Source organism: Danio rerio, chromosome 7 (assembly GCF_049306965.1).
Source record: "Danio rerio strain Tuebingen ecotype United States chromosome 7, GRCz12tu, whole genome shotgun sequence".
NCBI classification, from domain to species: domain Eukaryota; kingdom Metazoa; phylum Chordata; class Actinopteri; order Cypriniformes; family Danionidae; genus Danio; species Danio rerio.
In genome coordinates this window covers 18,883,357-18,901,869 of record NC_133182.1, presented here as the reverse complement: position 1 = coordinate 18,901,869, position 18,513 = coordinate 18,883,357, and the positions used below count along the sequence as shown (strand labels likewise).

Sequence of the window (18,513 nt, the reverse complement as noted above, 5' to 3'; positions counted from 1 at the left end):
ATGTGCCATGGCGTGAAGCAACTGTGTCTTAAAATGAATGGGATATAAGACTATGATTGGTTTAATGCACATTAAGCTCAAAACACACAGATAACTTATTAAGAGAATATGCACAACCCTGCTAAACCATGCGCAGAGTGTATTTTTCTGTCCTCAAAATAGCAAAAGTTGATTTGGACACGCCTTTACTGCTTTTTGCGTCATACGCTATAGACTTTGCATCTAGATCGTTAAAATAGAGCCCATGGACTGAATAAATTTGACACAATTTTTCCCCTCACTGTCCAGTTTATAATAATATATCGCTGTATTTGTATTATTATTATTAGTTTACATTTTCCTTTTTATTACTTCTTTATTTTTATATGTGTTTATGTGTAGGTATTTGTATGTCCCTTTTTTTCTTTTTTCAGTGCCATGGTTTTGGTAGGCGACATAATGTACTTTAAATTGTAAATGTAAAAACTCAAATAACTCAAAAAAAAAATAAATAAAAAAAAAAAAATATATATATATATATACATATATATATATATATATACACACACACACACACACACACACACGTTGAAGTAACCCATTCAACTAAACGCTTCAATATATAAAAGTAAAAAACTTTTTGTTGAACTCTCAATGATGGGAAATATACCTTTAGTTGAAACCACATCAACCCTCATAAGTAAAACTACTTAAGATCAGCACATCAGAAACCATCCTCCAGCTTACCAGCATGTGTGGCAACAGGTCAAAAAGGCTGCGTATCAGCTCACGGACCACCCTCGTGCTGGACGCCCCCTTCTCCTCCAGCCTGTCAGACTCAGGAGCCTCTCGTGGTTGAAGCAGGACCCTGAGGAGACTCTGCCTGAGCAGAGCGTTTTCTGACAACCGCTGGGGCTCGCAGTACAGGTAACGGAGGAACGGGACCAGCATTTCCACAAACACTGGCTCATCTCTAAAGACGAAAACAAACAAACAAACAAACAAACAAACAAACACACAAACACACAAACACACACACACACACACACACACACACACACACACACACACACACACACACACACACACACACACACACACACACACAAATAGCCATAAGACATTTATCTGTTATAAAATGTTCTAGCTGATCATTTGGTACCAGAAGTGGCTACATGAAAGGCAAAGGCTTCTAGATTATGCTTATTTTACCAAAATAAAATATGATCATGCTTTAATTTTGATTTATTTAATTAATATTTAACAGACAGTGAGGTCGAATTTTGCTTAGAAATTAACATTAACAGAAATAATGTACAGTATAGAACAGGGATGGGCAAACTTGATCCTCGAGGGCCGGTATCCCTGCAGAGTTTTGTTCCAACACTAGTCAAACACACCTGAACAAACTAATCAGTGTCTTCAAGATCACTTGAACTCAATAGGGAGGTCTGTTTAAATAGGGTTGGAGCTAAACTATGCAGGACACTGGCCCTCCAGGATCAAGTTTGCCCACACCTGGTATAGAATATAAAGTCATAGTGCAGTGGAAAAATAATTAATATCGTGTTTGACTCCCATGAGCTTGGAGGACTGCATCCATACATCTCTGCAATGACTCAAATAACTTACTAAGAAAGTCATCTGGAATGGCAAAGTAAGGCAGAGTTCATCAAGATTCTTTGGGTTCATTTTCAATGCCTCCTCCTACATCTTTTGCCAGACATGCTCAATAATGTTCATGCCTGGTCACTGGCATGGGTGGTTTGTAATGTAATGGGCTGCACAAATGTCTTAATACCTCAGGCTGATGATGTTGCCATCTATTCTGCAGATCTCTCGCACGGCCCCAAACTGAATGTAACCCCAAATCATAATTTTTCCTTTACCAAACTTTACCAATTCAGGTTTATAACCCAGAATAAAAGCAGAAAAGTTCAGCTATGTAGCGTAATTTTGCTCAAACTAAACGCTAACAAAAACTAACTTAAGCTAGGCTCACAGAGAGCGATTTGGTGCAATTTGGTCAGAGAAAAATTTGGGAAATCCTAGAAGATTTCTGTAATTCTAGGCTAAAATATGTCATCTTTGATACTTGGTTTGACATGTTCTTCATCAGCCAATTAAAATTCCCTGCGATAAAACTTAAGACAAAACTAAATATAACAATAAGCTAAAATTTAAGTCAGCTACAATGCTACGTCAGCTATGATGACTGTCATGAAGCACTGGTCTAAAGCATTTGATAATGGATTTGATTCAGATTTCATACTTGTCTGTAGCCAGCTGAAGGAAGTCATCAATTTCCTGGAGCAGAGCCGGCCAGCAGTCCGGACGGTTTTCCAGGACTGTGATATAGGGGTGAGGAAAGCTCCTAAAATTCGAACACATATTTAAATCTCAGTGTAGAATCAAGGCTTATTTTAAAGGCTGTCATTAGCAAAACCGGTGGCCATTAAATGAACTGCAACTTATTGCTGTCCTTGAACTCATGCACATTTAAGTGGTGCCATTTATTGATTAATTGTGACTACCTATAGGTTTCTCAAGAACCAAAAAGAAGCTACCAGTAGGCATGGCCAACCGTCGCCATTTTGTTTGCGCATCATCGTATCGACCGGGGGATACCAAACAAGGTCAAAGAGGCGGAGCGTGAGCTGAGCTATACAGACGCCTGCTATCATTTTACTTGGGCCTGGTTTATACTTCTGCGTCAAGTGACCAGCGTAACCCACGGCGCTAGTTGGCAGTGAGGTGTTAAGCCTGATTTATACTTCTGCGTCAGGTGACCGGCGTAACCCACGGTGCTTGCAACGCGCGTGGCTGTGCATTTATACTTCTGCGCGCTGTCTCTGTCGGTCTGCATTAACACTTCCGAAATGCTAGTTGGCAGTGAGGTGTAAATGTCTCTCAGTGTCGAGTTTCTTCGCTGCTTTTTTGATTTTCCTGAACACTTCCGGGATGTACATGTGGCTCAAACTTGCTCATTTTGAGGCAGGAATCGGCGGACGTGCAACAACTTTAACTATGAGGTAAACACAAAACAAAACTTTCCATCCGGAGCTCCTTCACGGGACTCCACACTTGTAAACAATCGCTCGCGCCATTCGCGCGGCTCTCGGTTCCGCCCAGACTCGTCAGCGCTACCAAGCCGACCAATCACAGAGCTTACGCTACGCGTCGTTGCGACGTGTAGTTACATTTTTTGAGAGGTGCACATCAGTGACGGCGACGGCCACGGCGAAGGGCTATGCGTCAGCGCCGTAGCATACGCCGGTGTTTGACGCAGAAGTATTAAGCCTGATTTATACTTCTGCGTCAAGTGACCGGCGTAACCCATGGCGCATGCGACCCGCGTGGCTGTGCATTTATACTTCTGCGCGCTGTCTCTGTTAGTCTGCATTAACACTTCCGAAAAGCTAGCAGTGAGGTGTAAATGTTCCTCTGTGTCGAGTTTCTTCGCCTGTGTTTTGTTCTTTCTGAACGCTTCCGGGATGTACAAGTGGCTCAAACTCGCTTATTTTGAGGCAGGGACCGGCGGACGATCAACAACTTTAACTATGAGCTAAACACAAAACAAAACTTTCCATCAGGAGTTCCTTCGCGGGACTCCACACTTGTAAACATTCGCTCCATTGGGCTCGCATGGCTCTCGGTCCAGCCCAGACTCGTCAGCGCTACCAAGCCGACCAATCACAAAGCTTGCGCTACGCGTCGTTGCGACGTGTAATTACATTTTTCGGGAGGTGCACGTCAGCGACGCCCACGGCGTAGGGCTTTGCGTCAGCGCCGTAGCATACGCGTGCGCTTGACGCAGAATTATAAATCAGCCTTAAGACAGGCTTTTCTTTTGAAAGAAATGCTTAATACTTCTTTAACTGCAACTTGTTTGTGTTCTGACCACATGTGCTTGTTAGAAGACTATGGGCCCTATCATACACCCGACGCAGTGTGGCACAAGGCGTGGAGCAGTAGTCTTTTGGTAGTTTCAGCTAGGCGCAAGAGTCGTTTTGAGGCGTTGCGCTACGCTGTTTAAATAGCAAATGCATTAGTGCTCATTTGTGCACCCATAGGCGTTCTGGTCTAAAAAGGAAGGCGTTCTGAGGCGGACCGCTGGCGCGTTGCTATTTTGAGAATCTATAATAGATTTTTCATTAGACCAAAACTAACCCGGTCTAAACTCCGGCGCAGAGTTGCGCCTCGCTTACGCACTGTCTAATACGCACAAGAGAGCAATAGGCAAATATCTTTACATATGAAAAAATTTTAATATTTAGGACATATATAGGATATAAGAAGAATAGATATAGGATATAAATATAAAGGATTAAAATATTACAAAACATATTATTTTCTAGCCTACATAAATATGAAAAACCACTGCTTTAATGCCTTCTTCATCTCGGGAGGCTTTTTCAGTTCATTCATAACAATTTGCTTTTGTATAATGTTATTATTATTAGCAGTATTATTTATTATATCCATATTTATATTTGTTTTATTAAAAACAAGCTTAGATTTGCCCACCTGTCAGGTTTTAGACCATATGGGGCACAGCATGTGTTTTAGGATATAACTCAGGTTTTTGAGCACATTTTGCTATTATTATTCATTTATTCGTTTGCTGGAAATTAGAACTGAATTTAGAAATAGTTTTGAAACGAATATTTGCGCTTAACAAACAAAAGTATTTATTTATAGACTAATTGATGTCTGTGCGTAAAGGTTTCTCTATCCAAGAGCGAAAGTGAAAGTGATCCATTATCTCTCATTCTCACGCAGTAGATGCTCTGTTTAACAGTTTTCTGTTAAAAAACTGTTAACTGTTAGCTTGTGAAATGATCATTTTTTCCACTTAGACTTACTTTGCGTCCTGTAAATAGCGAATGCGCTCTTGGCACGCAGCTGACTCTTAAAGGGAATGGGAGATGAGATTCTAATTGGTTTATTCTCAAAACACACCTATAACTCATTAAGAAAATAAACTCAACCTTTTTAGAGCATGCGTCGCAGCGCAAGGCAGATTTCCCGTCCTTAAATTAGCAAAAACGTGTCCTGACACGCCCTGAAAGCGTTTGCGCCCTGCGTTTTGCGCCCTGCATTTTGCGCTCTGCGCATGGACCGTCAAAATAGAGCCCTATATCAAAAAAGTGTTTGAACTTTAAAACACACAGAAATTTGACTATAAAAATATGGTACAATTTTTTTACAGAGCTTAACAGATTAAACACTAGATTTGTACATATTTGGTATGAAGCGAGTACTTAATACTGCAGCATTTTTTTCTAAATGCACAACCTTTTTCTACAATCAAAATAACCTAAGAAGCATTTTGAAAATGTATACAACATTTTTAATTCTGTTTTCTGTATTTTCAGCAAAGAACAAAGCACAAAAGTATTCAGATCATTTGTAAAGTATAAACCACAAAAAAAGCATGTGAAATTCTAGTGGACCTGATTAATGTCTACCCTCAATGCTAACATAAAGGAACTCCTTTATATTACAAACATTACACACATGCCCTTTTATCCGAAGATTAATGAACTCTCCTAATTCCCTGATCATGTTGTTTCTGTGTGCCTTTGGCTCTGGGTCAGTCGGGAACATATTTTATAAAGCTACCTTTAAGATCCTGTACACAGTAAACAGTCTCTCAGCACTTAAATTTACGGCCGGGTTCAACTCCAGCCAGATGTTAGCAGCGCTGCACCAAAAGACATCCTACAGTTCAAACATTTGCTCATCTATCTCTGGTGGTTCCCCAGCCATCACGTTATCAGTGCTCATCCATCAGGACTACTTTTTTCGGGCAGACGGCCACAACATTATCTCTCAGACAATGGCTGGCTGACACATTGACCTCCAACTCACTTATTAGAGCTGAAAGTTTAAGGAGACACAGCTGAAGCAGGAAAGACGTTTAAAACTTTAGTGTTAGAGAATAATTAACAGGTTTAAGGTGACAGAAGTCAGACTGAATAAACAGTATTGCAGTAAAGGAACATTTATTTTATTAACTTTCAAGTTCATTTCTAAGTTGTGGGTTTGCAGTCTGAACAGAAAGAGTTGTGTTTTTTAATTTAAAAACAAATACTGTGATAATATATACACAATATTTATAAAACCATGAAATTAGGAGACAATGTATGTTTCTACATAAAAATTCCACAAAAAAATCCTAATCACAATAAATTTAATATTACATTATATTCAATATTTTGTGAGCATCAAGTCAGCAAATAAAATAATGCCTGCAAAAATAAAATTAAATAAAAAACAAAATTAATTAAAAACTAATTTAAAAATAAGTGTGAGGGTGCAATTATTATAGATGATGCATTGCAGTTCATTGCCTGCGAGAGTCAAATAGTCGTAGTTCTAGTTGTAGAAACAATAAAGACATTTTTACTGTTAGAAACTTGTAAATACGATACATGAGTGTATCTCACTAAACACATGACGAGACTAGGAAAAGAAGACTGAAAAAAGTCTTACCTTGTAGAATGATTGCTCATCACCATCATATCCTACACCAGTGTTTCTCAACCACGTTCCTGGAGGACCACCAGCTGGGCACATTTTCTACAGTATGTCCCCTTAACTAAACACACCGGATTCGGATCATCAGCTCATTAGCAGAGACTGAAAGACTGAAATGAGAGTGACAGACAAAGAAGACATCCAAAACATGCAGAGTCGGTGGCCCTCCAGGAACTTGGTTGAGAAACACTGTCCTACACTACATGTACACTATACGTGATAGCAGATTTAAAACAAAACTAAAATGCAATGCCTCATTCAGAATGGAAGAATCTGATGTGAAATCATAAATGAGAGATATTTGGGGCAAAACACTGTTTAAAAATGTATCTTGTCTCTTTCCTGTCAACCCAATATCAATCATGGTTCTATTTTGTGAGCCGAATACTTCATTACAAGCTGATGAATTACATTTTAATTTTAAATTGTACATTATCACCATTTTTACTGTACTTTTAATGTTTTTTTGATCAATGACATTCACTGATTAGAGACTTCTGTTTTGGTAAGGAAGCATACGGTTTAAAACTATTGAAAGAAATATCCATGTAGTCACTCTCCAAATATTCTGTTTTGTAACCCTAAATATTTCTTAAATAATGTTTAAAAGAGCAAGGAATTTTTTCACAGTAATTTCTATAATATTTATTTAATATAATATATAATATATGTTTTACTTTGTCCAGCATTAAAGTTGTTTTTAATTTTTTTAAAGTCATTTTAAGGTCAGTATTATTAACTCCCTTAAGCATTTTTTTCCAAAGGGCTACAGAATAATGACTTGCTTAATTAACCTAACTTGCCTAGTTAACCTACTAATGTACTGTCATCATGGCAGAGATAAAAGAAATCAGTTATTAGAAATGAGTTATTAAAACTATCTGTTTTTTTTTACAGAAATTGAAGAAAGGAAATAAACAGGGGGCTAATAATAACTCAGGAGGGCTTAAATTCTGACTTCAACATTTGTTTAGTTAAAAAGAAAAAAACGCTTAGCAGTTTATGTTTTTAATCCGTATTTTGTCAAAAGAGAGAGCAGGTTTTACTCTAACCCTCTCTGCTTCTGTTGGATTTCTACAGTAAGTGGCTTTTTGACCTCAGAGCAGATTGCAGAGGAGCCATGGAGCAGACGGACACAATGAGCACCAGTGGGCATCTTCCATTAATCCTCCAGCCCTCCCTCCATGCCCACCCGTGCTAAAGGCCAAGCACCAATCCCGGGCCAACACAGAACCAAAAACCCCATTTATCTTCACACCGGGGGAGGAACTCGACAGAAGAGGAGAAAAATGACACGCACTCTCGCTTGATTCACTATCAACTCACTGTAAGAGGTCGTTTAAACCACATCAACAAACAAACATAACCACGCATGAGGAAAGTCGACATGCCAGCTGTAAGCCGTCCAGAAATCTGTACAAGAAATGTGTGCAATGCCTTGCTTTTTCTTTCTCTCAGGAGGTCATGGCCCCAGTGCACTCGATACAATCGAGAATACAATTCTAAAAGTTTGAGCTCTTAAAGATTTGTATTTGGGCTGAACAATATACAGTTTTAGCATTGACATTGCATTGTGAAAAGGTATACAAATAAAAACTGACAGCACCGTAGTGCTACTGAACGTAGCAGGAACAAGTATACTACAAAGCTATGTTATCTGAGCAGACTTTGCTTTTCCGGTGATCATGTGTGGTTTATGCATAGATAAGTATACATGTACATAAGTGGAATATTCAGGACTGTGCAGTCCACTCCTCTCATGCTATGAGCGCGTCAGCAACAAACTACCCTTGTATGGAAAAAGCCATTGAAATAAATGGGCTTCCAAGGGCAGTGCTTTTCGCGTCCAGTGTGAAAGCCGATTCCCATTGCGGTGACTATAGCTTAAGGGAAAGTGAAAGCAGTGTGCTAAACACTGACGCATTACCATTCTCCAAAATGACAACAAAGACATTTTGATGTTAAAAAAGATGTACATTTTAAATAAACACTTTGAAATGTTTGCTAGGATAGGATTGAATAGTCACATATAGCAACCTTTGGTAACCGATGCTACTGAATTTTCTTGGTGGTTGTGCATCACTACCGATTGGCTAAATTGATAAACAATGACATCCTGTTTTGTATACATCAATGAATACACCAAGTAAAAAAATAATAAATTAAGAAGAAAAAACCTAATTAGTTTTTTTAATATAACAGGCTAAAGTAAGTCATTCTAATATTTTTTGTTCTGTGTGTATTCTAGCCTACAAATCTCTTAAAAATACACTCTCATTATGAACTGTTATGAATGCACTTAAAATCTATTATAGTCTCAGGGCAAGAATGAGAGGTTTGAAGAAAAAAAATCAACTGTTGCTTGTTTTGGCATTTGAGAAGGTGACAGCAGCAGTTGCTCTTGGAGAAGACACTCACCTGATTGAATATGGACAGGTGAAACTTGCTCTGTTCTCCCGCTGGCCTGCCTGGATCTGCAGCAGCCTCCCGACCACTTTGATCAGCCCTTGAACATTCCTGTGCAGGCAAGAAACAAAACCATCACCATTAGCAGACGCTACTAAAGAGAAAAAACATAATCCATTGGATTTTGAAGCTTATACCATCTGTACAAGACAGAAATTAAGTTTCAGCGTTAAAACACAATCAATAAACACAAATACTGAATTCAGCAGAGTGAAAGAATACATACAGCTATAGAAAAAAATTAAGTAAACACTTGGAAATTCTTTTTTTGCCTGGTTATACTAGATATACTAGCTCTAGTATTAGATAAAATGTTAATATTTGTGTTATTTTATAAAGGTCCGTTAAAATATTTTTTAATTGCAAATAAAAAAAATTCATTTATTGTATCTAAAAATCAGGGTTATCAGCCAAATTGATTTCCTAACTCTTCTGAAGTTACAAATATTTTACTGTGTTGTCTAAAAATGTATACATTTTAAAACTTGCATCTTTTTTTTATTTTGACCAATTTTGTTCTAAATGAGGAAAAAAAATTATATAAATAACTAAATGCATCATAAATATAAATCCAATTGGCTAGTATAAAAAAGACGCCATCATTTCAGACTTGTTCATTGTCATTTTTTAGACAACACAATATCATGTGTTAACTTCTGAAGAGAAGAAAGCAATATTTAGAAAAATAGCTTGCACAGAAAATAAAAAAATGAAATTTAAAAATTTAGACTTGAAAGGAATGATTAAAACCTTTATAGTTTGTAATTAAACCTTCATAGCAAAAAACTAATATTAAAATGACAGATTTTCAGAAAACCTCAAAGAAATTTTTCAGAAGACATAACATTGTGCAACATGGTGTAGGGCTGGGTGATTTGGCAAAAATGAAATCTCAATAATTGATTTCTATACTGAACGATGGCGATATATATTTTCATACAAGTTGTCGATGCTTTCAGATTTCAAAGGGTGTCCCAAAAAATGACTGAAGCCAGAAAAGTTAGAGGGTCCCTTAAATGGCAGAAAATTCAAAGCATATCTAATATCGACACATTTTGTAGATTTCCATTGTTGCACATTTGAGCAGTGTGATTGGCTCTTAGATCAATATAAGGTAAAAAAGTCTAAAGCTTATTGTTAGTCACATAAATTTTAGCACGATTTGATATGATATTGTTTATCGGCCCAGCCCTAGTATGGTGTATTTTGATTTTTGTTGACATTCTAAGAAGTCGTTAATCTTTGCATTTGTCTTAGTCTTTAATTGGCCTTTAATTTTGCACAGCAAACATTAGGGATGCACAATACATTGCGATGTAAATGTAATGTTGAAAAATTATCATTATTAGCGCAATATTAGTATATGCATAACCCATATCGTAAAGAGCTGCAATAAATTACATATGTCAAGCATGCATACCGGTTGTTAATTCAAATATGATCAATCAGATGTGGCCTTAAAGTCTTTATACCAACCACCCCAGTAAAAGATGTAATGCTATTGGCTAGACGAGGCCCAAAAGAGAATTTAGTGCCTCACAGCTGAGAGTTGAAAATAGATATTAATGGCGGGAGTAGAGAAAAAACATGAAAAATGACAACTGCAAGTAAAAATCAAAAGATAGACAGACACTTTCAGTCATTCATATTATTTTGAAATCTAAATATTTGACGTAATTGTTTTAAAGCCTAAATTTGATTTATTAGATCAGACAAACATGTATTGACTATTTTGATAGGATCATTACATACAGTCTAAGTCAAAATGATTAACTAACTCTTATATTTTTTTCACAAATATTTCCCAAATGATGTTTAATAGAGCAAGGAATTCTTCTCAGTATTTCCTATAATATTATTTCTTCTGGAGAAAGTGTTATTTGTTTTATTTCGGCAAGAATAAAAGCAGTTTTTAATTTTTTTAAAAATAATTTAAGGTCAATATTATTAGCCCCTTTAAGCAATATTTTTTTATTGTCTACAAAACAAACCACAGTTATACAATGACTTCCCTAATCACCCTAACTTTCCTAATTAACCTAGTTAAGCCTTTATGCTGAATACTAGTATCTTGAAAAAATATCTAGTAAAATATTATATACTGTCATCATAACAAAGATAAAAGAATACAGTTATAAGAAATGAGTTATTAAAACTATTATGTTTAAAAATATGTTGGGGGAAAAAAGCTTCTTTCCATTAACACTGCATGTTTTGTCAGTATTGGGCAGCCTAAGTTAACATCCTAAATACATGAATTCCAGATATGGTGTTATGCTATTCCAAATGCATCTATTGACATATTGGGATGCAAGATACAAAGCTCCCGTTCCCTAGAATGCAGGTGGAGTGTTTCTCATACATTATAAATCACCTCTGTGTGACAACATGTGCCGTGTTTTCTTTCATGCCTCCTTCTCAGCTCTCTCAAGTCTGACTGTGTGTTTTCTCAGTTCCTATGGGTTTGATTACTGTATATTTTACCAGGGGGGAAAACATAACTCTACAGTGAAAGGAAATTCATCTTACCAGCTTTCATCTGGACTAGTACGCACTGCGCATAGCAAATCCATAGTAATACGGCTTCATACGTTTCAATATGCACCGAAATTCTGCTTGCTGCCAAATTTTATGGGACAATGAGCTTCAAGTTTAGATCTTGCTGAAAATAGATGTGGCATTTATAGTTTGATGAGATCCTGATAAAGTTACATATTGCTGTCAAAGATGTCCGTTTTTATGCAGACAATGAGTCAAGTTCACATTTATGAATATTTGATGTGCTCGCTACACTCGCCTATCGATAAATCCAGCAAAGAGGTCAAAAACATAATACAAAAAAGGTTGGGGGTTATTGACAGAAGCACTACATTGGTGCCTTTTGTTATTGATACTCAAAACCCTTTACTAAAAATTCACAAGCTAAACATAGTTTTAACTGCAAAAAGAAACAAAAACAGATCTTAAAGTAAATATACAAGAGAGAGAGAGAGAGAGAGCGTTTTTAATTTTATTGCCATTACTATGGCTATGTCATGGCAAAAAAACCCAGATCAAGTTTAACACATTTTATAAATATCACTTTTTTATTATTATAAAAATATTCTAACAATTAAAAGTCATTAACAGCAATATATAATATACAAGGTGCAATACATTAATAATAATGATAATATATAAGATAAAAATCTAAAAACGTTTTTTAAGGTTTCCTTTTAATAAAATATGTATAATTTTAGAAGGATTCACGTTAAAAATATTTAATATAACAATAATATGTTTAACAGTTTGGTTTCTGTTGCAATATAGGCATTTTGGGGATTCTTCTCTTTTGAGTAAATGTTCATGCATGAGTCTCGTGTGTCCAATGTGGCATCTCCTATAAACAATCTCATCATGTCTTGACTTAAAAAATAAATTAGATTTTCTTCCTATTTCTGGCTGAATTTCAAAAATTATTTTCTGGGCACTGATTCCATTCTGTTTGCCATTTGTTGAGAATTTAGCCTTTTATTAGTGGCTTTAGATCCGAAGGTGGGATTTTACACTCTGTTGGGCTAGGGTTGTTTTGGTGGCTTGTTCATTTCCAAATAGTCCAGTATGTCCTGGGATCCAGCAGAAGACTATATTATAAAACTTTCTCTGTAGTTCATTCACTTTGATAAAAATGTCAAGAAGGTGAATAGTAAGCAAGAATTTAAATAAAACAAGTATCTGCTAGTAAATTGCACTGCTACGAGTGTGATATTGCATTTATACAACAGTTTGACAGCATAATCGTGTATATGAAAAGAAAATCAAACAGGGAGAGTCTCAAAACATTTATTCCACCATTCCTTCACATCTGCAGCTGACGTCAGATCAGCAGAAACCATTCCTTATTCACCAACATCACTTTAGAGCTACTATTTGAATGATTCTCTGGCGTAACGTCTAAAGTGAAGACAAACAGGTAATTTTGCAGACATTTTAAGGTTAGAAGGCTGAACAGCATCAAATGCCATCAGTCTACAGACATTTCCCAGTATTTCTTTGTTGCAATCAGGAGATCACAATAAATAACCCCCCAAAAAAGCCAAAGCAAAGCAAACACTAGCAAATTACTATAGTATAAATACAGCACTACAACATAAAAAAGAGAAAGATCGAGTCATTTACCAGTTTTATAAAGATTTGATCAGTTGTAGTCTGAAATTATGCTGAGTTTTTCTCCCCTCAGGACTTATTATGTGGTCTTTGTTGCCATCTTGTTGCAGAACGTCAACCGTCTTTTCTCTGCTCAGTATGAGTCAACAAAATTATAAATATTTAAAATTAGGCACTATCCTTATAAATAAACTGCATAGTTGCAACCTAAACAACTACATTATCATCTGAAAAAGGCTTAAAAGTATTGTGTTGTCCAACAGCTGCAATATTTGTCAAACTGTAGTGAGTTTATTGATCTGCTGTCACTCTATGTGGACGGAGTCATATAGAAGGGTGAGGAGGCTGCATGAGTGCTGTTATTGCAGAATATCGAATGGCTATCAACCAATCAGATTTGAGAACCAGACAAAACTCTTGTATAAATAAATAAATGTAAAGCAATCAAATAATTTCAAAATGCAAGCATTAGGTATATGAAACAAATGATTTTACATTTGTATATTTAAATAATGACAAACAAGCAGGCCACTAAATAAATGATGAAACAGTTTAATATAAATAAATACAGGAAAAACAAAAAAACAAATAAAAGTACTTAAGTACATAGTACATAAGTACTAAAGTGCACAAAAAAATTGGGTACAGTAATAGTATTACAGTAATAGATTTTTCTTGGGACAACATGAAGAAATTAAGTTAGCTTATTAGTTTTTTTTTTTTTTTTACAAATTTAAGAGGATTGAACATAAAAAAGTTAAGTTGCAATTGAAAAAAGCCCCCAAAAGTCCCCCAAAAAACTCAAGAATTGTGTTGTTTCAGCTCAAGTAGTGTGAACAAACACCAAAAGTATTTTTGAGTGTAAATAAAAAGCAGTAATAATAGTTAACATCATAAAAACAAAAGATGATACATTTCAATAAATAATTAACCCTCTACTGCACGGTGTAACCATATGGCAAAATGATACTTATGTTGATTTTCCTGCCACTGTTTCTTTAAGACCAACATAATTGTTTCGTTGTTGGAAAGAGAAGACCTTAGTGTAGCCAATGATGTGCTTTGGTTAAGTCACATGGCATGTTTTTCTGTAGCGTGATTTCTGACAGACTGGTGTTTATTGTGAGATGTTGCTGAATGCAAATGTAAACGTCAATAAAAACAAAGGATCAAATTTTGGCAGATCCACAAAAAAATCTGAAACATCACCTCCAGTAAGTTATGATGACATATTCACAACTCAATTTCTTTTTTTAAATCAAATTAGCTTTGTGTAATCGATCAAATGTATGTGCTGCTAATTGGAAACACTGTTCAATAGTGGAACATGCAATTTTGAAATGAGTTAGCTAGCTAGCAAGGTCAGCTGTGAACTTTTAAGTTGTAAAAATAACAACATGAAGGCTAGTAATTAGTCATGTTGTTAATGGCATTTGCATTATGGATAAAATCTAGTTTTATTGGCAACACTACTTTTAAATACATATGAATACAGAGAACAGTGTATTAGCGAGCACCACCATGTACTATGTTAAATGAAAGAAGAGAAGGACGGAACTGGCTTTTCCTGCAGATGAAAGTGAGGATGAGATGGGTTTTAGGGACCATGAGAATGATGCACACTGGACATTTAATAGAGACAGTTCAAGGAAGTTAGCTCTGAGGCAGACAAGACAGGCGTATTATAGTATATAGTATAATATATAAATATTGTTAGCCAGTAGCTACGTTATTCTGATGCATCTGGATATATTAGACGTGTTATTTATGTGTTAAAATATTTACTGGAGAAAATATTTATATTTACTGTATGTTGGATACATGAGAATTCAATATTTTACCAATAATATTCAGCAAAAAACAATGGGATAAATGAAAGCTGTTGGAATACGAGTTGTTGGAAAGTATGTATAAGGTGTTATTTATTATTATTATTATTATTATTATTGTATAAGGTGTTTTTTAAGTTCTGTGTTATTATTATTATCTGTGTATAAGGTGTTTTTTAAGTTCTGTGTTATTATTATTATCTGTGTATAAGGTGTTTTTTAAGTTCCAATTAAATCATTTCAAACAACAAAACTATTTATTATAAGGAAAGTTTTAAATTTGAAATTTCTGAGGTAGATCCACTGTTGGATGTTGTTGCCATATGGCAACATATCATAAAGTACCTTAAAAATAAAAAATTCCATTTTTTTTTTTTACAACACTTCGAGTTAAGCCATTTTAAGAAAAGAAAAACAATCAAATATTTTTTTCAAAGATTTATCATAATGCTTGTGGTAGAGGGTTAAATAAAAAAATAAATGAATAAAATTCCTCCATTTGTTGCACCCCAATGCTGCTCTTTTTTTCCTTATAACGCAAAAACAGATGTATTTTTAATCACTACGCAATGATAAGCACGATAAGCTTCAAAATCATCAAGAAAAACTAAAGAAGCTGCATAAAATGTATCTCCAAAATTGATTGTCTCCACTAAATAGATTCAGTAGATGTGGAGCCTGATTAACTAATACTAACCATGCACTATGGGCTTTATGAAATTGTTTTTTGTTCGTTCCAAAATTTGACAGCCTTTGATCACGATGAACTGCTGTCATAAGGTATAAGTTGCCTAGCTATTTATCAAAAACAACCAGCACCGAGGTTTGGAATGACATGAGGGTGGTTAAATAATGACAGAATGTTTATTTTTGGGTGCCCTATTGCTTTAAAATTCAGGTCTGTATGATGAAAGGGTACATTGTGTGGGAAGCTGCGGCGTGTGACGGTGATGACAGCAGCAACAGCAGTGTGTGTGTGTGTGTGTGTGTGTTGAGCTGACTGATGGAGCAGGCTGCGTTTCAGATGTGCTCTTTCAAATCTGTGAGTATGCAGATGTTCAACTCTCTCAGTCTGTTGCTTATCTTCATCCACGCATTAAATTCAAAGGGAAGAGGAAGTGCGTGGGCAGATTATTGAGGTACCCCTCGAATAAATAGCTAAACACCAAGCATATGACAGCAACAACAGACACCAACAAATACAGCTATGCTCCAGGTATCAGCTGCATGCTGTATGTTAGATCAAATGAAAAATAGTAATCAATTTTTGTAAATCAGGACAGCACAGTTGCCTCTCAGGGGTCGCCACAGCGGAATGAACCACTAACTATTCCGGCATATGTTTTACGCAATGGTTGCCCTTCCAGCCAAAACCCTCAGTGCAGGGAAACACCAATGCACTCTCACATTTACACACACACTCATATACTTCGGCCAATTTTGTTTGTTCTGTTCACCTATACCACATGTCTTTGGGTTGGGGGAAACCGGAGCACCCAGAGGAAACCCACATGAACATGGGAAGAACATGCAAACTCCACATACTATTGACAACAGGCTTAGCTGGGACTCGACCTAGTGACCTTCTTGCTTTGAATGACAGTGCTAACCACTTAGTCACCAAATAAGATTTTCAATTAAATTTTAAGGTAAGTGGTTGCAAACAATTTATATGGGCTGATATTAAGCAAACAAATAAAGTTGAACATTATTAAATGACATTTTGATTGTTTAAATTCAGCCCATATCAATTGTTCGCAACCACCTTAAAATATTTTGTAAATGCAATGAATCATTTTTTTTTTTTTAGTCCTCACTGTAAAAAGTAATTAGTCACTTAAAGTGAGTAAACTAATTGCCTTAAAAGCAACAAGCTGACTTTACAAAAATTATGAAAGTAAACCCATTGTAACTTGGAACTGTTGAGCTGACTTAATTTGTATAATTATGCTTATTGTACTCACTTTTTAAAAGTCAACAAATCCTTTTTTACAATGACAAACTATTTTAGCACGTCTCTTTTCAAATAATTACTGCAGTTATTTCAATATTACATAATTAGTGCTTCATTAAGTCTATAAAATCTGCAATTATAGCCTGTACTGAATTTAGAAGACATACTGGAGTCTGGAGGAGCAGATTTATTTTAGTTACTGCCATTTTGCTAGACACAGAAAAAGTTGAAAAAAAAAAAAACAAATATAATAAATGTGTATTGGAAGAAGTGATTAGTTTACTTTTATTTTTAAAAAGTGAATACAACTTGCATAATAATAAAAATTAAGTCAACTTAACAGTTCCAAGTTACAATAGGTTTACTTACATTATTTCTGTAAAGTTAACCTTTTCAAGGCAATTTGTTTACTCGCTTTAAGCAACTAATCACTTTTTACAGTGTAACTAAATTGGCAGTAGTGTGTGGATGAAAGCGCGTTCAGGTGTTTCCCAGCACTGAGGGTTGCAACACAAAGAGCAAACAGTTAAAACATATGGTAATTGGTGGTTCATTCTGCTGTGGAGACAGAGGGATAGCAGGGGATAAGCTGAAGGAAAGTGAGTGCTGTGAAGTTACAAGACAGGTTCTTTAATGATGATTGACTGCAATGGTGTTTTGGCGCTCGGTCCAACACTGTGGTTAAAAGCATTTTTCAAATATTGCTTAAAGTTCACGTGAACTGGGTCTTTTATTTCAGTCTGTTGATGTACTTTCAACTTAATTGGAATATTGAATAGGGGGCGGGTCTTTTTTGTGTGGATCATTCCCTCATAGCAAACTAATGATAAGAGAGAAGTGGTTAAGGGTATTGTGGCTGAAGTCATTAAACTAACATCAACAAAGAAGGGCCACCAATCAAAACGCAGCAGCAATTGTTTAGATTTTGGTTGAAGAGAACCAAAAAAATAATAAAATAAGGAATTGTTCACCTAAAGAATAGCATGTGCGTTAATGAAATAAAGATTGTAGATTTTGAGTTTACATGGACTGTTTCGAAACGGCTCACTTTTGTTGGCTTTTCAACTATGATTATTCAGCTGAGATTTTCAAATAGCAAAAGCTGTGATTATTTTAATGCACTATTAAATATGGTAACAAGCATATCGTTTTCGGCAGTTTTGACAGTTTGTAGGCGCATTACCCTAAACAATGTGAAAAATGTAACACAAACTAAATGTGAAGTATTTCTTCTTGACATTTTGGCTTTTGAATTATTTGTGTTAAAAAATACTAATAATTTAGTAATAATCAAGACATAATAGCAAACATAATATTTAGATTCCAGAAGGATCATTTTGATGTTGAAGACTGAAGAAACGATGCTGAAAATTCAGCTTACACACCACAGAAATAAATTATATTTTAAAATACAGTATAATATAAAGCAGATATTTCAAAAAGTCATAATAAAGAAAATCTTTTCAATACCAAACAGGTGAAATGTGTACGTGAACACACACAAAAAAATTCATCTTTTCTCATCCCTTAATCATTTCTTGGATTCAATTTTTAATCCACTCTTCTATGATAATTTGCATCTTCAAAACTAGGGCA

At 35.5% G+C, this 18,513-nt stretch overlaps 1 protein-coding gene across 2 annotated transcripts in view; it reads right to left on the bottom strand.

The window, feature by feature from the left end:
- The window catches only part of focad (focadhesin), a 105,324-nt gene that overhangs the window by 73,637 nt on the left and 13,174 nt on the right, over positions 1-18,513 (bottom strand). The window contains 3 exon segments of one of the 2 annotated variants that reach the window (NM_001423838.1): positions 727-952; positions 2,252-2,353; positions 8,941-9,039. In NM_001423838.1, coding sequence (NP_001410767.1) covers positions 727-952; positions 2,252-2,353; positions 8,941-9,039 — 427 coding nt within the window. 2 annotated transcript variants of the gene reach the window in all.